Source organism: Neolamprologus brichardi, chromosome 12 (genome assembly GCF_056152115.1).
Source record: "Neolamprologus brichardi isolate AB-2024 chromosome 12, ASM5615211v1, whole genome shotgun sequence".
NCBI lineage: Eukaryota > Metazoa > Chordata > Actinopteri > Cichliformes > Cichlidae > Neolamprologus > Neolamprologus brichardi.
Window position 1 is genome coordinate 16394096 of NC_142115.1, and position 24686 is coordinate 16418781.

Here is a 24686-nt window from a genome sequence, read left to right on the forward strand (position 1 = left end):
TTTTTGTGTTTGTGAATACTTGTGAGTACTTTATATCTACATTGTGTTTTCATTTCTGAGCGAAGTTAAAGTTTGGGGGTTTATTTTGTTTTTGTTTTTTTACTACACCCATGTGACAGGTTTCTTAGAGCACATTGGCTAGATTTAGTTTGATAGCGCAGTGCTGTTTTTTCTTTAGGAAATCTGTTTGAAATCAGTTTAAAATTGCAAAGTACGCATGTGCACATTTGAGTATCTGGGGGTATCTTCGGGACACAGACTTTCAGTGTTTGATGGCTTCATTCTTTATCTCCCAACTTGAGAGTTACTGCTCCGTCTGTGTGAGTGTATGCCAAGTGACTTTGCACTAAATGATTCAACATGGACGTGTCTGCTCAGCAGGGGTGTGGGCTCATTGTTAAGAGGGCTAAAGGCCATGCACACACATACACAAACTAATGCAAACAGACTCTTTGCTTGAAGTTGTCATTTCTAACCCTTTTTGTGCCTTTATTTCTCCCAAAACATCATTTTTTAAAATGTCTATCAGTGAGAAGTGAATCTATTGTGTACCTCACTTTCAAATGGGTCTTCATTGCTCATAAATGCCTGTTGTCCCGCTCTCGTCTTTGCAGGACAGCGACATTCAGAAGAAGATTGATCATGAGATCCGAATGCGCGATGGAGCCTGCAAGCTGCTGGCTGCCTGCTCCCAAAAAGACCAGGCTTTGGAAGCGGCAAAGAGTCTACAGACATGCAGCACTCGTATCATGGCCTACATGTCAGAACTGCAGAGGATGAAGGAGGCTCAGGTCATGCAGAAAGTCACACGCAGATCATCAGATGCAGGGCCGATGGACGACAGGCTCCCATGTAAAGGAAAAGTCGCCATCTCAGGTGAGAAATAGACAAAAGCGTTTATTTCTGAGAGAAAAGTGATTGGAGAAGGTTCAGGGCGGAAATTTTCCCAGCATTTTGGAAGATTTTGAGAAAGCTTTTAAAGTTATTTTATCATTTAAATGTGGCACTGTTGTTGCCAAGAGACTGTGACCAGCAGTAAAAGGAGGAAATGGATCAAATTTAAGCTTCCTCTTATTGCTGTAATTTAATGCCGAGCTGCTCTCATCAGCCTTTAATGGCGGATGTTTCATTTTTAAATTACTTTGTACTTTCTGACTTGCTGCTGTCCACCACATTGATAAAAGATCACTCTGGAGATCAAGACAGTCAGATCAAATTTTACTGTCATTTTGTCTACTTGTAGAATGCAATGTAAGTAAACAAAGACATTTTGAAAAGCATTATTGTAATGATTACACATTCACCCAGCAAGCGAATGATCGGTGGTTCAGTCACGGGATGTGGCACAAATGCCTTTGCAGTTGCATCAGGAAGGGTAAAAAACTGCCAAATCAAGCATGCAGTGCTACCTGCTGCGGTGAACTTTTGTGAATAAGGGAGCAGCCAAAAGAAGCCATATTTTTACTCTTAAACTCTGTGACAATAAATCTGCATTATTCCCAGTAAACCGGGCCTTCATGCAGCCCCTCGGTTCATCAGTTCAGTTCTGTCTGGAACAAGTTATTTTAGCTCCTGTCGCTTTAAGGCTCCCTGCCATAAAATTCCACATTATTCCAACTGGCAGTCCCTCATAAATGGAAGATTTGAACAGCAGGCGAACTTTCTGTGCACGTTTGGAGCTGTGAGATGACCGCATTAGCGACATCCTCTTTCTTTTAATTCATTTAGACCCAAAAACGTGTCTGCAGCTGAGCGCTTAGTGCAACCTGAAGTTTGCACTACACTGAAAAAAAGGGATTGGCCAGCTCTTGGATTTACATAAGCATCTTGTGTGTATTTAACACAATTGCCTCATGCTTTAAAGTTAAGTGTAACTATATAGTGTAGAAATGACATAATATGCAGAGAGGGTAGATTAAATTGTTCATATCATGTTCAAGTGAAGTAAGTCAATAATATAGCAATGTTAAATCCCGTGACACTGCACGGGATTTCAGTCTCACACTCTTTGGATCGTGGTTTCAGGAAGGCATCCATCTCAGTCAAGTCGAGCAGCCACCTCTACTTTTTTTGGTATACCAAAAAAAGTAAATTGGGTGGTTGTTACATTAAAAAGGTCTACCTTGTAATTTGAACACAATAATTTCATGTTTCTATGAACGTAATTAAATCATGTAGGATTTGCATGGAATTCAAAAACTTAATTTGTTCTTGTTGAGATGACATGATACAATCTAGTAAGAGTGGTTAGTTGCTGAACTCATGAAATTCAACAAGATCGCACAAGATTTCAAACTGCAGGAAGATCAGTGGAGTTATAAGAGGCAGAGAACTACACACACACCACATGCATGCTATTGCTATTTATTGTGGATTAACCTGTCGAGGACAAAAACAAAAAAATTCTGCATCAAATACAGGAAATCATAGCTTTCCTGTATTTCCTAGATTGTTGGCATGGTGGTTAGCGCTGTTGCTTCACAGTAAGAAGGTCCTGGGTTCAAATCCACATTCTGGCTAGTTTGCAGTCGCTTCTCTCTGGGTATTCTGGTTTCCTCCCACAGTTAAAAGTCATGCAGTTATTAGAGTTAGGGTTAACTGATGATTCTAAATTACCCGTGAATGTAAGTGCACGTGGTTGTTTGTTTCTATGTGATAGACCAGGCTGTCCAGGGTGCACCCTGCCTCGTAACCTATCACTTCAGGGTTATTTCCCAGCCCTCCTGCAACCCGGAGGATGGTAGTCATTGTAAATCCATTCAATTTTTATGGTAACCAGACTGTAGACTTTGTTGAACATTATGTAATATGAAGACAACATGTAGTATTTAAGTGACCAAGTAGTATTGGGGTAAAAGTTATTGAATAGTGTTGAAATAAAATGACAAAATTGTGAAGGATTAAAATATTCCAAGAGCTCAACTTACTTCATCTGAACATGTTTCAATCGTGTTTTATGAACACAAAATGCACAGGTTTATTGAATATGAAAAAGTTGTGTTGATTTAACTCAGTTGTTTAAGTTTCTGCCAAAGCAAAACATTTGTGTGCAACAAATGTCCACTATTGAATCAAGTAAATCCCACATGGCCTTTTTTTCAGTGTAGTGATTGGTGCCTTGTTTGCAACTTGGTTAATATGAGCATCCGTTGTTATTGCAGGATATTTACAGTCATGTGGCAAAGAAACTCCCATGATTCAGTAGCTTGTGGAATCACTTTTAGCAATCCTATTCTGTGTTATACAGCTATGTGTTTTTCTCCTGACAACACTTCCAAATGAGCTATACCTGTCCAGTCTTTTTCTAATTTTAAGGTTATGAACTTTGACATTTAAGATGTTAACTGTGGCCTGTAGAGTCTGACATGCAGCTCTTAGGTGTTTTCCAGTTTCTATCATCGTTGCATACTCTGACCTTGGGGTGAATTTGCTGGGACGTGCAGTCCTGGGAAGACAGTGGTTGTGTGTTAGCACACACCTGAAGGCTCCAGACCTGCAAACTGTCTAAACTTCTGTTTTCATAGAGGCATCTACACTTGCTGATGGTTAACTAATCAAGTGCATTTGATTAGCAGCACCTGAGTGCTACTTATCCTCCTAATTCCTATGAAAGCAGTAAGGCTATACTTTATTTTTCACGGGACTATTGAGGGTCCTGTGAAAGCTTTCTTTTTCACATGACTATAAAGAAAGGCATAATTGGTCCTCTGTTGTCTAATCTTCAGCCTGTTGCCTTTACAGATCTTCGGATCCCTCTCATGTGGAAAGACACGGAGTACTTCAAGAACAAAGGAGGTGAGAAGTCACGTGTGTGTGTGTGTGTGTGTGTGTGTGAAGAAAGTCATTGATGACTTATGAATGATTTATACTTCCAGTATTTATTAATAATACGCTTCTGTGGAAGGTAGCCCTCGGTTGCTTCCGCGGTTGTATCTGAAATCTTTGAAATAACGGGGCGGGGAGATGTGAGATTCATTGAGACTCTAGAATGAAAATGACCTTTTATTTCTCGCTTCCGGGTGAAAACGCTTACATGGACGGATTGCGGTGTGACATTTTCTCTGCTCTGTACCCATTTTTACACCCCAGACTCCAGACAGTGTGGCAAAAATCCATCTGTACAAAGTTGCCCTTTCTCACATCCAGCACACAACAGGAGGCTCTGTGTCAGATGAATTCTCAGCACTAGAAATATGCTATTTGCTGCTTTACTCAGTGGGTTGGGTATGGACCACACACTCACTCATTGTGATTTCTCTAATCAGTGATCTACCCAGTTCTCACATGGGCTCAATCAGACATTAATTACTAGACTACGTACTGGGGGAGTTCACACAGTGAGGGCTGTTTAATTTCCAATTCAACTGATTCACTTAATATTGCTTAGAAACATTCAGGGCTGCAATGCATGTGCGAAAACAACTTTAGTCGCAGCTGTTAGAGATGATCTTCACAGTCATTGGGAGCTTTTTTGTTTTTTTGGCTTTATCTCTCTATTTTACTCCTGGAAGCACAACTTGACCCACTGTCCTGTCTGGATTGCTTTGCCTCCTGGCTATTACAAAGAATCACGAAGGCAATGAAGCGCTTCATTCTTAGTAGTGATGGGAGAACTGTAAGCCAAAAACAAATAAAATCTGTGGTGCGTTTAAGGATCCACTCTAGTTTTCTGTCTTATGGAATATTCCTGTGAACCTGCTCGTATTAAATTGTCTTCGTGATAAAATTCAATAGAGTGCTGAGAATCTAACAATGGAAATTTTTTTATATGGACATTTTCTATCCCACCTGCTCTAGATAAATTTAATGTGTGTTAACCTCCATACCGTCATTATAATAGTCTCAGTGCTCAGCCTCTCCCTTGGCAACTCGAATGAATTAATCTGCGTGACCTGTGCATGGAAATGAACTCTTGAGACAGGTAGTAGTCTCTTAACAAAGCTTAATGAGGCTGTAAGTCAAGGTCATTAAGCACACAGAGACATAAACTGAGGCAAGGAGGACCAAAGTGTGTTCCTTTCTCGTTTGTCCAGTCAGATTTTAGTGAGGAGTGTTGATTTCATACTTGGAATAGTAATTGCGCAATGAAGTGTGGGACATTAGGTGTCAATGTGCCGTACACATGGAAGCGCGAGTAGAACATACCAGTGCCAGTTATAAAGTGTTTTATGAGGAAGAAATACAAGATTATCCCCAATATGAGGTTGTGGGGTGAAGGTGCGATCATAGGGTTCTGGGAATCTTGGGAAATTCAAATTTTCCAATCTTTTCTTTAATGTCAAGTCCTTGCTCACCTCTAGACCAATTTCAGTGCTGCTGCTATTTTTAAATTGTTTCGTGTAAGCTCATTTTGTTCCCATAGGCACTGGTGCCTCTTCGGTGCACACTGGATCTCCTTTAGCGTGTAAGAGCGGCAACCCATCCACTTTTATTTTATTTTTGAAACGTGGACATCGCTCAGACGCCTCAGTGGACACAGCCCTTAAGAATTTGACAAAAAAAAACCCACTCATGTGCTACTCTTGAAATAATTCGGCACTTCTTTTCTTACAGAAAAGTTTGGTCTCGCTGACCTTAGGCGATCATTCAAGACAACAAACTGTTCCGTCTCAAAATAATGGCAACACTGAAATCAGTGTATCAGTGTACAAGAAGGTGACCTTTAAGTGGAGATTGGTCAAATTTTGATTTTTATGGATAGATTCCTGGAACTTTCTAATCAAACTGCTCGAGAAGAAGAGATTAGGCCTGTCTGCCCCGACTCTGTCTGCTCCATCTGTTGTAGTTTCTTTCATAATTTCTCACTGGTGTTATGGAAATGATGGTTTTCTTAGACACAAAGATTTCAGGGTTTATCTATAATCACAGTGAAACCTGCCCTAAAATATAATCTTCACATACACAAAGACTCCTGTAGTTTAGTTTCAAAATACTGTTCAGTATTTCCCAGGAATTCTTAGCACAGCTGACCATTAAACTGAAACCAACAGTTTCATGCTTGCTGCATTGCCATTTTGGTTCTGATTTTTAAAGTGATGCAAGTAAATGAAAGCTGCCGAAGTGTTTCAAAAATGCACTGTTATGTAGAAGTGTTTCCTCTTCTTCTCTTCTGACTTTCTACATTTTCATTCGTAGAGCTTCATCGATGTGCGGTGTTCTGCCTGTTGCAGCTGGGAGAAGAAATCTTTGATACAGACATGGTGATAGTAGACCGGACACTCACCGATATTTGCTTTGACAACACTATCGTATTGTAAGTCACCTGTCAGTCCTATAACCGAACAGCCATATAATCTGTGACCATCACAGAAGACTGTAGTAAAACCAGTAGTTTAATATTGTATTAATATGGTTTTGTAATGTTGTACATCCAAAGTAAATACTCTGTTTGATACACTGTAAGTACCAATGAGAGGGCGATCTATAACACCTGATTGTTAAGCCAATTTTATGTTCGGTATTTAGAATTCAAATAAATTTAGTTGGCAACTAACTGAAAGAGCAATACAGTACAAACTACAATCGTTTTGCCAGTTCAATTTTATTTATGTAACAGTTGCCTCAAGGTGCTTCATATTGTAGGATTATCCTACAATACCCTAGAGACCTAAAGACCCTACAATAATACAGAGAAAACCCCAATAATCAGATCTCCCCCTACGAGCAAGCACTTGGCAACGGTGAGAAGGAAAAACTGCCTTTTAACATGAAGAAACCTCCAGCAGAACCAGGCTCATGAATACTGTACAACATTTTTGCCCAAAATATTATACAAGAAAGGTATAAAATAGCACACATGAAGCACATAGGTATGTGAAAGTAAGCACTGTACTCGAGTGGATGCACTTAGTTACTCTTTTAAAATGACCCTTAAAGAGATGGTGATGATGAGCATTTTCTCTTGCAGCAGTGAAGCCAGCCCGGGTTTTGAGCTACGGGTTGAGTTGTATAGCTGCTGCTCAGAGGACGACTATTCTGCAGGCAGCACACCAAGGAAACTGGCCAGCAAGCTGAGCTCTTCACTGGGTCGATCAGCTGGGAAGAAACTCCGGGCAGCCATGGAGCCTGGACCGTGTAGTCCCGTAAGCAACGGAGTGGGAGCCCCTCTCCTGCTGCCAGTTCCCTCTGTACCGTAAGTTTAGCTTCATATAATATCTGTAGTTTTTATACAAAAACAGAAAATGGATTGGAAATAACTTGTAATTTCAGAGAGCAGATATTTATTGAGACCATCGCTCACTGCAAACATGCATACTCAAACACCAAATTAAATTCTTCTCTTCACTCGTGTGTTGACAGGGGCCCGAAGTACCACCTCTTAGCCCACACCACACTGTCACTGTCACACGTCCAGGACAGCTTTCGCACGCATGACCTCATCATTTCAGGCAACGGTGAGTGGCAGCCACCATCAATCTGTGTCCTCGCCATCTTTCTGCTTCCTCTGCCAAATCGGCCATCTGTCTATTTTTCGTCTTTCTCTCACTCGTCACCGCTTCACTTCTTCGCCCGGCATTCTGATCATTTCCTTTACACCAGCATATGGCGCAGCTATGCCTCCTCCTCTTTTCCTCCTCTGTCCTCCCACTTTCTCTGACAGGCAGCCATTGTCAAGGTCACAGTAATAAAGGCTGCGCTAGTGAGGTGACTGCTGTGTAAAGCTGTAATGATGCTGGATAACAAGGGTCCAGACCCTAACACAGACAGGCCTCTAGTGTTTTATTCATTGGCCCTGCAGCCTGCTGTAAAGTTTCACTGCCAAACTGCACGACACTCCCTGCAGCTGCCATCCTTTTATACTCCAGTGTGTGCTAAAGGGGGGGACGGTGTGACGTGAGGATGCAGTGTGTGTCGGTTTGTGTGTGTGGATGCATGTTTCTGTGTGGAATTTTAATGGCATGGGAATATTTTTATTTATTTATAGTGTTTATTTTTTCCCCATCCATCTATTCCCTCCCTGCAGAAGAGTGTTCGTACTGGCTGCCACTCTATGGTAGTGTGTGTTGCCGCCTCGCAGCTCAGCCTCACTGTATGACCCAACAGATGATGAGCGGGTGCTTGAAAGTTAAGGTAAGTTGGCAAGCCTGCAAATGTGCATTGCTGCAAACTATTCCTCCAAGGGTTGTGCTAGATTTTTTGGCATATGTCCACACTTTTTTTTTCTTTTTCTCCCCTACCACATTCCTGTTCTCTCAATCTCATGTTGTCTTCTCTCTTTGTGTGCGTATTTTTTTTTTCCTTTATTCCATTTTTTCTTTACCTAGCAGCAGTGTGGAGGTGACCCTCAGAGTTGGACAAAAGTTCACGCCGTTCTCAAAGGAACAAGCCTTTTCTGCTACTACCGGCAAGAAGATGTGGAGGCTAACGTTGAGCCAGCTTTCACTATTGGCATCAACAAGGTCAGCAAAGAAATCTGAAAGGCAGTATATTATCTCTTTGAGCTCGATCCAGCCTTAGAGAAGCAGTAGCTGCATATTTTTAGTAACACCTAAGGCATCAGAATAGATGGTAAGAAAACAGGCTTGTGGATTACCACACGTTTAAATAACAAGCTCACTGGTAGACTCTGAGCCTAAAGAGAAAATTTAGCTCTTTTCTTTGCAGCGGTTCTCAAGGTTTATTTTAAAAAGCCGCCCAGAGCTGTCAGAATCGAGCTCCATTGAGTTCATGAGTACCAAACTGCGGTTGTGTTTGTTACCTTTTGAGGTGTGACTGTAGAAACGTTCATCAGGCCTGTAAAGGCACATTTCTACTGCTCAAAGCTTTGTATACACAGGGAGACCCCTCTATCCAATTGGAAGTCATAATTCTCTCATGCCATCATTTTTCCCTGCATCAAATAAAGATCAGTCAGCTGGCCAGTCACGCTCTGAATCATCTCATTTCCTGTGTCTTTAAGAGTCGATTCCTAGACTGCTTCACAATCTTTCTGTAGTGACGCACTCGGTCTTTTGTGTCCTCTGACCTTGAGCACGCTGATAACCTAAAGCCAAGTCAATCAGATTGGGTCTGTATGATCTTTTGTGCAGCTCACATTAGGGGAGACAGAAAGAGGGAGCGCAGCATGGCAAAGGCGTGAACAGGACAACACTGCCATCTAGTGGTCATAGCCATACCTAGCCATATTTAGAGTACAGCAAGTTATGGGAATTGGGAGTCAGCATTCTTTTGTTGGATAATTGCTGGAGGGAAATGGTTTGGAAGAGCACTAATTGGTGACTTTATTAATGAGGGCTTATTTGCAGTGGAAACTTATTCATTCAACCACACTGTACTGCCATTCATTCCCTGCTGTAGACATTTTTGCGGTACATGATTGTATTCTTTGCCACTCCTGTGTTTCAGGAGACCAGAATACGTGCATCAGAGAAAGACCCTCTCAGTAAAGTTCAGAATATCTGCATCAGCAACCATTACGGAGGGGAGGAGGTTACGCACACTGTGACCACAGACAGCCGCGAAGAGACACACCGCTGGATGGAAGCCTTTTGGCAACATTTCTACGATATGAGTAGGTCCTTATGTGTCATTTAAACCCACAACATGTGGTCGTTTAACATGTGTTTTAAAGGACAGCATATAGTGCCGTATATTCTCCATCTGCTGCTTGATTTGTTGATGGTGACGTTTGTCTCCAATGTACAGGCCAGTGGAAACAATGCTGTGATGACTTAATGAAAATTGAACTGCCATCGCCGCGAAAACCAGCTCCTATCACACCGAAACAAGGCTCTTTGTATCATGAAATGGGTAAGAATTGTCCTTGTGTCAAGGTGTTTTTTGGTCACTTATAACCTAATGTGAAAAATAAAGCAGGGAATCAAAACACTGTGCCTGCATTGCATGTGGCTGCGTCTGTTTCTTGAGTGCTGTCAATTACGTTTTCCTATCCGATTTCTCAAACTCACTCTCTGCTTCACTTCTCTGTGCTCTAAATAGAAGGGTTCTTATCTCTGACGTGCTGACTAACTTGTCTTCTGTTTCTCTATTCCTCTTTTTCCTTTTCACGTTCCTTTGTATGTCATATCTATCCTTCCTCGCCATTTCCTGTTCCCCATTTTCCTTATTTCCATGTGAAATAACATAAAATTCATTTCATCACACTTTTCATAAACTTTCACCGTTCATTGTAATGGTTGAATTATCTTGATGCATGAATGAAATCTTTCTTTGTTTTCCCGTCACTCCTGTTTGAATGAGCGTGCATCCTTTTCCTTTTTTTGTCATGTCCATTAAAATTGCCAAACTACCAACTTTTCCCTCATCCCCGTCTCTGCTCTATCCCAACTCTCTCACCAACTTCCCTGTTGATTTTCCTAACCCTGGCAGCTCCTCTTGCCACACCCTCCTGTGAGGGTCTTCTGCTGCAGGATAACGCTGTGTCTGCTGAGATTCGTGCTCTGCTCTCATCCTATTACAACGACAGGTGAAGTAACAGGACTAGGACTAGGAATGTGAATTGGTTTGTGGTAAATGTTGCAATCCCAAGAAGCTGGACTCTGCATTCTGAATAGAATTATGCAGTATTGTAATCTGCATGAATTGGAAAAATGTCATGAATACACTCAAAATGTTAAAATATCCTACAGTAATTGCTATCTTTAGCACTTGTTCTAAAAACACCCTGCAATTTAGATTTAATCCCAGGAAAAACTGATCAGTCTGTAAAACTGGTCTCAGGTTTACTCCATGGTGGCATACTAATAAGATTTGCTGCTTTTCTCTTGCAGTTATTGAGTCATCTGATGACCTCAGCAGCACCGTGTCAGACATCCTGGCTCGGAGAATGCAGGAGCTGGAGCTCCGTAGCCAGCTAGGCACCTCTCCCACCTGGATGTCTGCGTTTGAGGAGAGCAATGCCAGATGTACTGGCCGCTCTCGTCACTGTACTCGCATGTCTGGCCACAGCCCCTGCACCCCTCATCGACTGCCTCGGAGTCCTGTGAGTCCTCACCGCTGCCCACAGCTCGGCCTGCTGTCTTCAGACGCAAGTCTGACCTCAGATAGCGACAGCCACTGTAGCACCAGTCCCTGCTCTCACCACCACGGCTGGCCTGAACCTACTTCCAGCTACTCTCTTTTGTCATCTTCTCCCTCGCGTCTGAGGCCACGCACTCTTTCTCTGGATGCTAAGCTCAGCACCCTTCGAGGGAGAGGGTACGGAGGTGGAGGGACCTTCCAGTGTTCCTGCCAGCCGCCTCCCTCGTCCCTGCTTGCTCCTCTCCCCATCTCCACTCGCTCCCCCCGGTCAAAGCACAGCACGCAAACCACGCTATCCTGCTCCAGCTCCACCTCAAGCAACAGCTCCAGCAACAGTGAGGGCAGCCACAGCCCAGAGTCATCAGAGGGAGGCCCCTTCTCTAGGCCCTCCCCAGCTCGACGCAGCCTAAGAAACCTCAGGGCCAGACTTGATCCTCGCAACTGGCTCCAGAGTCAGGTGTAAACTTCATTTCTGACAGTGTTTTTTTTTTTTGTTTTTTTTGCTTGCCTAAAGGCAACAGTGCTTATTAAACCACGGTTTAACTAGCTTAACACACGTGAACCAAACTCAGGCAATCTGCGATGCCACATGCACAGCCCTGAGAAGGATGCCTCCAGCCTGCCTCTTGGTGGAGGACGAGCCATGGAAGACCCTTCTTGGGCGAACTGGAATGTCTTCTAACACAAAAGACAGGTGACAATCACTGCAGGAGTCTCTGACATTTGCTCGGTTGCCACAGTGTTTCAAAACAGTCCAAAAGTATTTGGGAGGTACTCTGCTTGCTTTGAGAATTGATGGTAATGCTGCTTGGAAGACGGTGATGCTAACAGATAAGGGCATGCTCAAATTCATGCCACACTAGGTCTACTTTCTGTCTTTGAGAATCTGATTTTGAAACTGGAAAAAATAAAAACAAAGTAAAAAAAAACCACACATTTTGAGTGGCCAGTGATCCTGGCCACTCAAACATGTCTGTTAATGCACTAGTTGTATTTTGACTGGATGTTTCCTGTTATGTTCAAAAAGTTTGCAGTGTTTGCAGTATAGAAGCCAGTTAGCATGAGGTAATATGAACACACAAGACAAACAGGTAAAACCAGTCAAGATTTTCCCAGTATTAGAGACTGCTATGTGTAGAGTTAAGGGTTATTTGTCGCCTGTACTGTGATACTTGTTTCAGTCTACTTATTATTCATGCAATTTGTGGGGTCTCCCAGAACGACTATGCACCATTTTTGTTTTCATGCATGTTTTGACTTGCAGTTAAAATATTTCTTCGTCAGATCATTTCAAACGACTCTGCAAGTGCTCATACTTACTGTACTAGTTACGACTGCGATCTCTTCAGGGTAAAAAAATCTGTGCTCTCCTCTTATCTGCACACTATTGACAGGCTGCCATCAGACTAAGTAATAGATTTGTATGCACACATGCAACTCCTAAGCAAACTGATTATAACCAAAGCTCAATTATTATTGAAAACCCAAGCCATACTAATTTGCAGCATTGTTTGTTTTCAGTTTCCAATCCTGCCGTCCAGCGATTTATTATCACGCAACAAAGAAAGAAAACTGATTAAATCTTGGCGAAATTCTAAAAAAACATTCTAAAAAAAAAAAGTGTGCTTACATGAGCTCTAGTCAGTCACCTTTGTAATGATTTCTTAACACTTCCGCCAATTTCTTGTTACATTTTTGCTAGTTAGACAGTCAGTGCAGTTACTTCTTCTTACAGAAAACCTTATAGGAGGGTTGGTGTTGTCAGTGCAGTAAAGCTTTGCCTCTTTTTTTCCCCCGTTTCCGTGTTTATTGTGGACTCTGGAAGCCGTTGCCCTCCTGGGGACTTAGAACTCGAATCATTTTTACTAAGATCTGTCGTACGCTGAACGACAGCATTTGTTACTGTAAATTAATTTTTATAAGTTAACAAATAAACCTCCTGTATTTGTTTGGGTTTTTTTTGTTACATTACTGAATTTGTTATAAATGCAGCTGTGTTGATATTTGATGATCATAATATTAGATAACGTGCAGATCTTTTAACTGTCACAGATAACATTGAATGTTATAACCTTGGCGGAGTTTCCCGTGTTGGCAGGCTTCGTGTTCTGCATGTATGCCATCCTCGGAGGTGAACTGAAAACGAGAGATGTGGAAATCTCGTGTTTAAATAATATAACATTAAATAAATGTTTTATGAATTAAATTAATTGTCTTATTTTCTTATGTATCCAAATTAACATGTTCTATAAATATTTTTATGTGTATATTTTTATGGTGAAATTCTTTAGTAATGCATTGAACTTAAAAATAAAATCTGATATTTCTGTTAGAAGGTTAAATCATGCTACTTTTCTTAATTTTGTACACTAAAAGCCCCCCAAATTAAACCCTTTCCATGCATTGAGAGATGTTTCCATCACATCAGAAAATGACTTTAAGTTCTCTATCCTTTGAACATGTGTCGGATCATGTTCCATCCACTTCTGTTCTGCCCCTTTTTCTCTCTCTTGCAACAAATCCCATTTGAGTTCCCCCTGGAGAAGCAAATCCACTTAGAAGCCGCCGCAATCTGTGCTGCAAAAGACTCAAAAAGTAGGTAGAACAGAGACTTTTATTGTCTATGTTTCGATAGCAAAGCCGCAGATTAGTCAATAGTACAAAGCACAATTACAAACATCGGAGGTAGTCGACACTGAGTCTTCACTGAGCATTGTAATATGCATAGAGAACACTATGGCCATAATGACTTTGTTTCAAATGTCTCAGAGGAAAACCCAAAGCGCCCTGTTCTGTTTGTAGTGCAGAGTTGTGCTATTGTTGTGCTATTGTAACTTCACATATGCTTAAAGTATAAAAATCAAACACTGAATTATATTAACACCAACATATACATATTCATCAGCATATAAGACCAGTAAATATTTTTTATAATGTACTTCATATGGTGCTGATTATTGACTTCTGTAACCCAGTAGGGACATTTCACACAAAGTTTGGCAATTACTTGACTTTCAGCTGGATTACATAAGTAAATGGACAGCGTTACGTTAAGTTGCAGATAAAACAGAGGTAACCCCGCCCCCACCCTTCCATGTCCTCCATACTAAAACATCTCTTTGTGCACTTGCTTCCTGCAGCTCAATGACCCACTCTCATTAGCAGGCACACCGTGGGTTGCACACCCGCAGCGCCACCCCAGCCAGACTCCTCCAGGCAAACGTGGAGAACTTTGCAGGGCATGTTTCAGCCCTGCTGATGTACGTGGAGGCAAGCCGATGGAGCCGCTTCGCACCGAATGCGTTGTAGTGCCCTGGGAAGACTTGGTCGACCTGTTAAATCAATTTTAAAACCAATAAACATGTGTTTTATTTAACAAATAATGTTTAGTACATGTTAAAGTATATTGTTTTAAGTATTAGCACAGAAAACACAGCTTGTATATGTAGGCTAATAGATACTAGTATGCCAAATTTCAGCAGAGCAACATGACATTTTCATTATAAATCTATGTTGATATAAGGTGCTTTGGGATAAATACCCCTGGAGGAAAAAAAAAGTGGAACTGTGTACTGAAATTGTGAGGCTGCTCTCTAGTGGGCCTTAGAGTTACCTGTTCGCTGTCCACCAGCCCAACCAGGCGCTCACAGCTGCTGATGTAGTCACTGACATGGCTGTACGGCAGCCAGTCAATCATTGCGCCATCATACACAACGTCGCCACTGAAAAGCAACTTATTGTCCCGGTCATGAAGGCAAATGCTTCCCCGAGAGTGTCCGGGCATGTGAAGCACAGTCAGCTGTCTATCACCAAGATTGATGACATCACCTAGGCAGGAGAAAGAAAGGTTGAGAAGGCATTAGGTTTTGATAATTATTCACACATACAAACATGGCATGAACCGTAATCACCGGCGACTATGCATTAAAAATCTTAGACTTATATATAAACTAAATGATAACTCATATTCTGGCTGACTCACGTCAGAGTTATGTTTGTGCTTTCCACATGTCACTGAGTCACACAGATTCTGTGACATTCAGTATATCATCGATTTGGTCGAGGCCAGTTATGAGTTGCACTGGCAAAAAGGGTGAAGTTGATACATCAGTGAATGAGATATACCAGCTGCACTGCAGTAGTGGCTCTGACACAGCAGAACGAGTTACTCTACAATACTGCATTTTGCATTAAACCCCAGTGGATATAGCGGTTCAGCAAATACATTATTTATGATATAAGCTTTGTGTATTATTACGTGTGCTATTCTGGTGAATGTGTGCTTTACATAAAGACTCCAGTGACCAGTGCTTTCAAACAATGTATCCACTTTCACATTTATCAAGTAGGTTGATTCAGCTCGCCACCTGCTGATCTCTGACCCACTAATAATAATAAGAATTTTTAATAATACAACTGTTTATTACTTGCATAGTTCACATTTCTGTATAGTTTTTCATATTTATATCCCGTTCATAGCTTGTACCCACTACAGCCTGTACATACTTATAGTTATAGCATATTCATAACATACCTTCATACCGTGTACATTATAACATACCATAATAGACCCATTTCTGTAATATACTTACATATCTATATTATTGCTAATATAGATTTGTAATATATCTATATCATGGCTAAAGCACTTCTGGATGGATGCAAACTGCATTTCGTTGCCCTGTACCTGTAACATGTGCAATGACAATAAAGTTGAATTCTATTCTATTCTACTATAAAAAAAAAAATTGTTTAAGAAAAGAGAAGACTGTGTGGTTGTTACTTCGCGCAGTGGGATGCTTTCATTAAGTGTGACACCAGTCTCTGTATGCTCTTCTTCTTTCTTGGATGCAAGAGAATACATCAAAGCCATCACACTGGCTTAAAATAGAACAGCTCTGCAGATATAGAGAATGAGCATATAGTTGCTACCAATGGAGTTTTTTGTTGTAGTTTTTTTAAAACCATACACTTCCATACTTCTAATAGGGAGAAATTGTCTGTACCTGCATTCCTTGGATAGAATATCCTGTTTTATGTAATGGGATAATTGCACCTGTGTTATCACCAGTCCTGGCCTCATTTTGCTGCATTAAACTGGTTCCTCTAGCCTACTTTGTAACTATAAAAATTACTGGCAGACCGACCCCTTGTCCCATCCCCACTACCTCCATTACATATGTAATACGTTTCGATGTGTGAGCTAGCAAGTCATTGTTGGTCTTCTGCCAAATCGCTGTGCAGAATCTGAGGCTGGAAACGACTCTGTAGAGCGTACTGTGCTCACACTAGGCCTGGTGCATCCATCAAGCCCATTACTGTATCGATTATGGTCCTTGTCACTAAGTGAATGCTTTTAGACCACGCTGGTATTTGATCACAGATCCATCCCTCTAGCCTAAATCAAATCTGCAAGGGCTGTATCTCCTACCTACCCTCCTGCAGTATGTGTGTGGGCTGCACAGCCTTGACTTTGTAGTGCCTTGCCCTCCATCCCGGGCTGGGAGCCTCGGCTATCTCCCTGTCGCTGAGCCAAGTGACCGTCTCGAAGTTGTCTCCGTTGGCCAGGGCATCGACCTCCGCGCTGTGGACGCCCACCTGTTGGAACTGATGCAGACCACCGGAGTGGTCGAAGTGGGCGTGGGTGGCGATGGCAAGCAGCGGGTTCTTCCTCTGCGGGTCTTTTCCCAGCAGGCCTTTGGCGTCGATGTATTCAGGTAAGCTCCTTAAGCCCAGACCCGTGTCTATCACCACGTCCTGGTGTGTGCCGCGCAGCAACCAGATGTTGGCTCGGTTCTCCGACTGGTAGAATCGCTCCTGGATCCAGAAGATTCCGTCTCCGAGCGATTTGTGAGCGTACCAGTCGACTGCAGACATCCCAGTTCATTCGCTTGTCGAAGTAGGGTTCAGTATGGTGTCGTGCTGTCAGGTGATTTATTGGGGGGAGAGGTGTAACTAGCCTACCAGCTACAGATGATATGTTTTCATTGAGGTTAATGCGATGGTGGCCGCAGACACACCCTTGTAGGAGGACACTAAGCTCACTGGGCAAACCGATAAACGACGGCAGCTTAACGTGGGTTGCAATTGGCTATACGCAAACCACGCCTCCTCTGTCGTCACGCAGAGGAGGAGCGAGTTAAAGCCACATTTACGCTTGCTGACAGTGGCGTGTGGCGTGTGCAGGTTTCCCAAGCCGGTGCTAGCTAAGCAGTATAACGTCTAAGCAGTATCTTCATTAGGTTCAGCTGAAATGTATGTGATTTTTAAGGAGTTGCCGAGGGACAGATAAAACCGTCCAGAGAGGTACATAAAAAAACTAAAACATGCGGATCCAGTAAGAGCTAAATATCGCTGTCCAGCTCTGAAGTAGACTTTGTGCTTTTTTACATTAGGCGCAGTCTACTAACAGGCTTCTAGTAAGTATTTCAACATACTATACACGTAGAGTGCGTCTCTGATGCTGACTAAAGCTTCATCGCTGGCAGAGTCACGCTAAAGGCGATGGAAGCTGTAGTACGTTAACTTTCATCAACACGTGTTGACTGGAGATATGTGGACGTGTGTGTGTGTGTGTGTGTGTGTGTGTGTGCAGGAACAGAGGAGACCTGCAGCCATGGCAGGCAAGGGTCGTGGAGTGGGTGCTTTTACCTTCAATATTGACGCTCTGGGCATCGGCAGGGGCAACATGCCAGAAGCCAGGGTGGGGCCCAGTCCTCTGTTTCCAGTAAGTACCGACGCACACACAAACACACACAAGCAGTATGTCAGATTGCATTTCAATATACCAAATTCACCTCTAATGCTCAAAAGGGTTGAGGTCAAACTTTACTGGAGTGACTTTAGGAGAGACCTTTTTGAGAGAGGTAGGTGAAATTTGCATGGGATTTGAAAAGCAGACTATATACAGTGGACGTTTACTTATAATAAGTTAAGGTTTATTCTTTGTAATAAAATTTACGAAACATGTTACTGCATTTGTATTTAAATGAAGGCAGATGAAAGTATATTCATCGTGCTCATGGCCAACATGTGTTTAAGAGTTATGACCCAATGAGTGTCTCTCACAGGGTTCACAAATAAGCACAAAGGGGTTAAAGGGCAATAATGTATGTGCTTATGTAAAATTCATGGCCAGGTTTTCATTGGCCGTGTGTATTCCCCAAGAATATGGCAGATATTTACATGCCTCTTGGATTGTGCCAGGATGCTTTATGGGGATTTTTTTCTTTTAAACACAGTTTGGACTATGCTTACAATGTAGTATATTTTGACTATTCATACTGAAAACGTTGAAAACCTTTACATGGCAGTCTGAATTTCAGTTAGATTTGAAATTTATTTGCACTTGAACATCATTAATATCGGCATTACATCATCCGTACTTCTCCAGAGCACTGATTTTAAACCAGTTCCACTGAAAGCTGGCGAGGATGAGGACTACATGCTGGCCTTAAAACAAGAGATGAGGGGAACAATGCAACGGCTGCCATACAACATCAAACCTCAGTCCAATAAAGCAGGTGAGGAGAGCGGTGCATTAGAAACCTGACATCAGCTGAAATGACGCTGTAAGACAGTTGTCTGCTGTTGGGGAAGATAATGCAGCTTTTAGGAACAAAGACTTTCAGTTAAGGTCCTATCTGGGAAAGGGAGAGATGCAGATTAATGACAGAATATTGAGTTACAGATGTCTCATCTTGCGAAACCACAGATTTCTTTCGTCTTCAGCAAGACTCTCATCCCACGGCTGGGCACCACTTCCACTGTCTTAGATAGCTGTTAGACATTGTACTCCATCCCAAACCTGCAGTAAAAAGAGAGCTGGTTGATGGGCCGTAGAGCAGAACAAATATTGAATGTCTTTTAGCTCGATGAGGCCAAGGCCTATTAACTTCTCATCAGTGATCATCATTGAAAACCACCTGTCTGTCTTTGACAGCAAAAAAAAGAAGGATTTGTTTGACAGGGGTCATTGGATTGACGCCCAATGGGAGAGTTGAAGGAACTCTGTGAAGATCCAAGAAGGAGAATTGATAATTTACATAATTTGGGAAAGTCTATTTGAGCTGTTTTTAAACAATATCAGATTCCAAGTTTTCCATTTTCTGGAAGAAGATCCGAACTGTTACCCTCAGAGGAGAGAAAATTGGTTAGGATGTTCACAGACAACCGAAGAACAACTGGGTCTCAAGTCTACCGTGAAATTGAAATTACTAAGACCAGCCGCTGAAGCGAGTTTTAATTCTTTTGCCGACCACAAAAGAATACCCCGCTCCAAAATCAACAACTTCAATTTAAATTTAAATTTGCAGCTGCCTACATGGCCAAATTCTCGTCTGGAAAAAAATCAACAACTTCAAATTCACCTTAAATCCACAGCTAGACGGTTGAAATTTTGGACACAACTGGGTGTTCAAACAGGACAGTGTTCCCAAATGCACATCAAAACTGGTTTTGGATTGGATAAAGCAAGACCAACATTAAGATTCTGGCTTTCCCAAAACCACAGCCTCAACGTTATTGAAAATTTGTGGACTATGCTTAAAAGTCGGGTCCGTCTGGGTGGGCGCCATTTAGCGTTATCAATCCTTTCATCCTTCAAGAACTGCCAAAATTAATCCAAGCTTGTGTAACAAATTCTTTGGGGTTTTTTTTTGTTTTGTTGTTAGAGGCATTAATGATGCATGCTGTACAGTCCTTCTACTCTATAAAAATAACAGTTCAAAGAAATCATTAAAGCCCCAAATTACCATGACATTCATGCCATTGACTGTATGTAAACTACTGACCATGACAATGTGGGGTGAGGATTAAGAGTAACACTGCGGTTTGTGTTAACGCACAATAGAGTCTAAGTGTTTTTAAAGAGTATGACATTTCTTTTGTTTACATGAAAACAGAAGTGGAGAGATACACCGAGAGATACCTGAAGCAAAGCCAGATTGATGACAATGAATGGACTCCAGGTACGTATGTGGGATTAGGTGGAACACAAAAAAAGAGGACGATAATAACATTTTTCTTGAATTTTTTTCTTTAGACTGGAACTTTTTTCCAAAAGAACTGATGCCCAGAAGAAAACGACCTCGAGCTAAAACGGGTACATTAAACACAATATGTATGAAATGACATTTCTTTTTACTTTGGGTCTTTATTCTTATAGTAACAATGTTTAACTCCAACAGGCACAAAGAAAAGTGCGAAGATATCACGCAAGGACGCAGAGAACATTCTGACCAAATTAGATGTAAGCTTCATTTAAATTTACACTCAATTCTCTCTCCATATCTTTGGTGTTTCTCATGAGTAATTTGATATTAATGTCAGGAACTGGCAAACAAAGATGACCCTGAAAAATCAGATGAGGAGACTGAAAAGAAGCCGGGAAATAAGGATGAAGAAGAGGAAATTGAAGAGGAAGAATATGAAGAGGAGGATATTGAAGAGGTGCAAATTTCAAGATGTACTGCAAAATGTGTTACACATAGTGATCAATATGTACAAACTAGATCTAACATTGCTTTTTATTTGTCCTGTGTAGGAAAACGACTACATAGAAAGCTACTTCGACAACGGTGAAGATTTCGCCGCGGACAGTGACGATAATATGGATGGCGAAGCAACATATTGAGCATCTCTCAAGCACGGACGTGCTGAAGTTAAACATAATGTGACTGCTTCTTTTGGTTAAAAATTGCACATGAGTTGGGAAAGCAGTTCAGTAGAGTGGAGCGATTTCTTTTTCTGATCGAGCTTTCGTTAAAGACTAATGTAAATAAGAAATGCTGAAATATGTGCACATGGCAATAATTTATTCAAAATAGATTGATTTATTTTTCATCCTGTAGACAGGTTTCACAGGTTGAAGGCACATACTGTTAACACACAATGTTCTGTCATAGAATATCAACTGAACACAGTGATAAAATAAAAGGGCTACATAACAAGTCTAAAAATTGTAAATAATTACAAATGCGTTATTGTGAGAATATTGTGCATTTTCCTCACCATGCTCTTATTTATATTTTTGTTTCTTAATTGGGGGAAAAAAAACCCACAGTTCTTTCAAACAGGATGGAGATTCAAGAATATTTCATTTTAACTCCAACTGATGATCAATACTGGTAGTGTACATAAAGACTGATGTTCAGTCTTCAAATAAATTAATTTTAATTACACAAAGTGGCAGCAATCCTAACTTTTCCAACAAGTACCATTGGAAAGTACAATGTAACTAACATGGCAAAAGTTACAGCTCAAACATCTTTTATACAAATCCACAGATGAGCTGAACCATTTTAATCGAATAGTTTATTCTGCAGTGCTGCTGTCTGTAACTCCCTGGGCAGCATTTGTGTGTAACCGGCTAAAAATTCTCCAGCACAGCTGACTGCAAAGACACCATCTCGAGTTTACAGGAGACACTCAGACCAACTATAAAATGCAGTCACTTTTAAAAAGGTTGAAGCAGCACAGCATTGGTCTATCAAACCAGACATAAATCTTGCAAGGAGTTGGACCCACATTCAGTCTGTCAACTGTATGCAAATGGAGAGACACAAGTTATGATTGTGGCCACAACTTAATCTTTCAATCCTCCAAAGTTATTGTCTCCTGTATAGTTCAGCCAGATAGATTAGAGTGATGTTTTAAAAGTTATCTGTAAATGGGAACATCAGCATAGTTCTATTAGTTCTCTGAGTTAGCGACACATTTTAGGTGGAAATTCCTTGCTATGTTTTCTCATTTTCTCTATCTCCACCGTCTTCTGCTTTGTCCGCAACCTGTCCCTGCTGAGCTCCATTAACTGCAAGCTTAGGTTGAGCATCTCCAGGAATGTCTTTACTCCCGATCAAACCGTTGCCTTGTTGAGACTCATGAGACAAGCCTTTCTCAGTTTGTGTAGGCATACCATGATGGCTGACGTCAGCTTTCACAAGAACTTCATAGTACAACAGATAAAAGATGGGTGTGACAATGCCGACAAAAAGCATGATTGCCACAGCAGTCCACCATCCCATGCCCCAGTCTGCCCCATAATAAGGATCCTTCCTCTGTACTGGTTTATATCCAGCTTCTCCTAGTAATGGCTGCTGCTGTTGCTGCGTTAAAGAGGACACAACCTCACTGAGGCCGCTCCGAGATGGTCCTGTGGATTTCACCAGCCGCTCAATGTCCTTGTCCTTCTCCATCAGGAATCCTTCCACGCTGTCAGTGGAAGAACAGGAGTCCATGGAGGATTCAGAAGGGAGAGAAGTAATGTGCGAGACCTGAGGCGGGTGTCTAGTGCCTGTGGGCGAGGCAGATTTGAGAGTAGCAGCGTTATGAGTCTCAGTGAGGACACTAAAGCGCCTCACAGGAATCTTAACTGAACGCAGGGCAAAAAAGTCCTGCTCTGTCAAAAGGTTGTTGGCACGCTTGATGTCCGCCACCTGGGATTCACAGGGGGAAAAAAATAAAAACAATTATAATTAGTAATTAATAAGCCACTTACAATTTGCTGTCTGTTAAACCTTTAGAGCCAACCACTGAATTGTACCTGAACTCTTTACATGCATATATAAAAAACCCTGATTATAATAAACTTTCCACAGACATCTGTCAATCTCACATACCTTTTCTAAATAAAGAGCTGCTTTACATATAGTAAGAAGTCATCTTGAAACATGAAAACTACAAATATTCAATCTGAAGGTGTTAGGTTGCTTCCAATTCTTTGTCTAGCAGCAGTTTCAATTTCAGAAATTAATAACTATCATCATAAAATAAAGTGAGCAACAGCAGCTTACCTACCTACAACTCACCTGCTTTCCTAAACATAAAGCAACAAAGCATGTTTCTGTACGTTTCCCACGTAAAGGGAAAAGTGCAGGTATACAAAAACATACAAATGAGGATTTCAGTCCATGCTGCAAAGGAGAGGTAAGACAAACACACAAATCTAAGTAAACACATACTGAGCAATGGTACTGTAGGGCAATGCTGTTCAGAGTGTCTCCCTCCTGGATATCTCTGGTCAAATAGATAATGTCATCCATTCTCTCTTTAGAGGTGCTCCTCCGGAGTCTCTCTCTGCCACGAGGCCGAAGCTCATAGCTTTCCCCATCCTCTTCTGACATATCATTTTCTGAGCTGTTGTTTCCGAACAGATAGGCATGCCCGCCATTGGCAGGCTGCACCATGGTGGCTGACTGGAATCCATAGTGCTGGCTTCTGCTGGACATTTTTCTTCACTGTTTTAGGCAGAAGGAAACAATGGCTCAGAGCACAGGCTGACAGACTGAATCAAGAAAAAAAACGTATTAGAGTGTGCATCTTAAAATCTATGGGCTATCCAACTTACTTAACATGTGCTACTGTAGTTCAACAGAATAGGCATTAACATTTTGGCTGTATATACAGAAAACACATTAATCCTGCTATGATCTGACAGATAAGACTGATTACACTGAATGTTTTAGTCTCAACTATGATCATGCTATATGATCAGGCTAGTCAGCTCTCAAAAAGGCTCAGTCAGATCAGATAAAGGTCCACCATATCACAATTGTGAAATAACCGCAAGGCAATACTATGTTATCAGTTTAAACAAGAAGCCGTCTACTTTTGGACCAATGTAAGGCCAGACAACGAGTGCTATGTAAGCAGCATCTAGTGCTGAATGGTTTAAACAACGGACACACCAGCAATCATCTTCTTATTCAAGTACGCAAGCATGCGAATACCTAACCAAGCTCGTAAAGTGATATGGTGGCTAAAAAAAGGTTAGCAACTATTTAGCTACGTTGTTGTCTACGAAAAGCACAATGCTGCTACACTCTCGCTTTTCTCGTAAAACAACAGTGAGGTGTGGGACGATTATATTTCAGAAATAACTGCGTAAGTTAAGAAACACTTTCTTTAAGCCATTAAACTACTGTCTTAAACAGACTTTCCACATCCTCTCCAACAAGAAGCGACATGTACAACCAAACAGAAACCCATCTCCACGGGCTAGGCTAGTGCTAACTGGAGTCCACATTTATTATGTCACCACCGCTAATGAGCTTTGTGTCCCGTTGATCAGCAGTTGATTAAAATGTCTTTAGGAAATCGTTTACAACTACCTTTGCCTGATAAAGTGAATCCCGATCCCTCAATTGTTCTTTCTACTGTCCATACTTCCACTGGATTCTCCTTGGTCTCTCCCTGTAGTCTGTTTGTTACGTACCTGCTAACCGCTATTGAACTGCTACCGCTCACGCCACGTCAACACAATATTTACGTAATGACGCTACCACACGCGACCCCAACGCAACCTTTATTTTTTCGTCGCGAGGAGGCGCCCAACGTCAAGTAAAACTGCGTGTAAAGTAACATAATTTTGAATCGAAATGATAGAGTTGTTTTATTTTCTCAGTTTACACCCGTGTGTTCATATTCGCGGTAGCTGCGAGGTTAAACTAACGGCTTTGTTTATAAAAGTACAACACTGTACTGTTGGCTGTGAACACTGAGGCTTTATGGGGGCTAAACCCTGCCAAACGTGTCTGTAAACAGCTAGATTAACCTTAAGCCAGACAGATTCCGTTTTGTCCTAACCTGTGTCACTATGAACAGGATATAGTTAATACAGTTTACTCTACTTAAATACAGAGTAAACTGTATCATTTATATTCTGAATTACGTACCTGTTGGTTACCACTGCTGACCCTAGGATATAC

General features: G+C 41.6%; 4 protein-coding genes across 8 annotated transcripts in view; 2 read left to right on the forward strand and 2 right to left on the reverse strand.

Annotated features, from left to right (window-relative positions):
• Window positions 1-13186, forward strand: part of rtkna (rhotekin a) — a 55130-nt gene extending 41944 nt beyond the window's left edge. For 3 of the 4 annotated variants that reach the window (XM_087849050.1, XM_087849052.1, XM_087849053.1), the window contains exons 2-11: window positions 615-876; window positions 3742-3795; window positions 6136-6253; window positions 6908-7132; window positions 7300-7394; window positions 7964-8070; window positions 8265-8399; window positions 9346-9511; window positions 9646-9750; window positions 10731-13186. In XM_087849050.1, coding sequence (XP_087705176.1) covers window positions 615-876; window positions 3742-3795; window positions 6136-6253; window positions 6908-7132; window positions 7300-7394; window positions 7964-8070; window positions 8265-8399; window positions 9346-9511; window positions 9646-9750; window positions 10731-11443 — 1980 coding nt within the window. In that variant the 3' untranslated portion in view covers window positions 11444-13186. The remainder of the gene's footprint in view (window positions 1-614; window positions 877-3741; window positions 3796-6135; window positions 6254-6907; window positions 7133-7299; window positions 7395-7963; window positions 8071-8264; window positions 8400-9345; window positions 9512-9645; window positions 9751-10730) is intronic. The other variant, XM_087849051.1, reaches the window with a different exon arrangement.
• A 399-nt stretch (window positions 13187-13585) lies between these two features.
• mblac2 (metallo-beta-lactamase domain containing 2) lies at window positions 13586-16999 on the reverse strand. The gene is made up of 3 exons (XM_006784067.3): window positions 16416-16999; window positions 14594-14808; window positions 13586-14312 (listed from the first exon to the last, which is right to left on the reverse strand). The coding sequence occupies exons 1-3, from the start codon at window positions 16855-16857 to the stop codon at window positions 14139-14141; spliced, it is 831 nt and encodes a 276-aa protein (XP_006784130.1). The 5' UTR covers window positions 16858-16999; the 3' UTR covers window positions 13586-14138.
• A 153-nt stretch (window positions 17000-17152) lies between these two features.
• Window positions 17153-20924, forward strand: polr3g (polymerase (RNA) III (DNA directed) polypeptide G). The gene is made up of 9 exons (XM_035905212.2): window positions 17153-17286; window positions 17376-17399; window positions 17576-17707; window positions 18374-18503; window positions 19884-19949; window positions 20024-20083; window positions 20169-20230; window positions 20311-20430; window positions 20525-20924. Exons 3-9 carry the CDS (start codon window positions 17597-17599, stop codon window positions 20612-20614), a joined length of 639 nt encoding a protein of 212 aa, XP_035761105.2. The 5' UTR covers window positions 17153-17286; window positions 17376-17399; window positions 17576-17596; the 3' UTR covers window positions 20615-20924.
• Window positions 20796-24228, reverse strand: lysmd3 (LysM, putative peptidoglycan-binding, domain containing 3). Of its 2 annotated transcripts, none has more exons than XM_006784068.3 (3): window positions 24090-24228; window positions 22941-23216; window positions 20796-22415 (listed from the first exon to the last, which is right to left on the reverse strand). In XM_006784068.3, exons 2-3 carry the CDS (start codon window positions 23205-23207, stop codon window positions 21717-21719), a joined length of 966 nt encoding a protein of 321 aa, XP_006784131.1. In that variant the 5' UTR covers window positions 23208-23216; window positions 24090-24228; the 3' UTR covers window positions 20796-21716. The 2 variants fall into 2 exon arrangements, with proteins under 2 accessions (XP_006784131.1, XP_035761104.1); XM_035905211.2 differs by having other exon boundaries at window positions 22941-23263; window positions 24090-24222.
• Between the last annotated feature and the right edge of the window lie 458 nt (window positions 24229-24686).

Excerpts from the sequence above, each read along its gene's own strand:
- lysmd3 (XM_006784068.3), bottom strand. The coding sequence starts at position 23,207 with ATGTCCAGCAGAAGCCAGCACTATGGATTCCAGTCAGCCACCATGGTG. Across the intron at positions 22,416-22,940 it reads CCCTACAGTACCATTGCTCA|GTGGCGGACATCAAGCGTGC; the intron begins GTATGTGTTTAC and ends TGTGAATCCCAG.
- mblac2 (XM_006784067.3), bottom strand. The coding sequence starts at position 16,857 with ATGTCTGCAGTCGACTGGTACGCTCACAAATCGCTCGGAGACGGAATC. Across the intron at positions 14,809-16,415 it reads CACACACATACTGCAGGAGG|GTGATGTCATCAATCTTGGT; the intron begins GTAGGTAGGAGA and ends TCTCCTGCCTAG. Across the intron at positions 14,313-14,593 it reads GGCTGGTGGACAGCGAACAG|GTCGACCAAGTCTTCCCAGG; the intron begins GTAACTCTAAGG and ends TTGATTTAACAG.
- polr3g (XM_035905212.2), top strand. The coding sequence starts at position 17,597 with ATGGCAGGCAAGGGTCGTGGAGTGGGTGCTTTTACCTTCAATATTGAC. Across the intron at positions 20,084-20,168 it reads ACGACCTCGAGCTAAAACGG|GCACAAAGAAAAGTGCGAAG; the intron begins GTACATTAAACA and ends TAACTCCAACAG. Across the intron at positions 20,231-20,310 it reads ACATTCTGACCAAATTAGAT|GAACTGGCAAACAAAGATGA; the intron begins GTAAGCTTCATT and ends TATTAATGTCAG.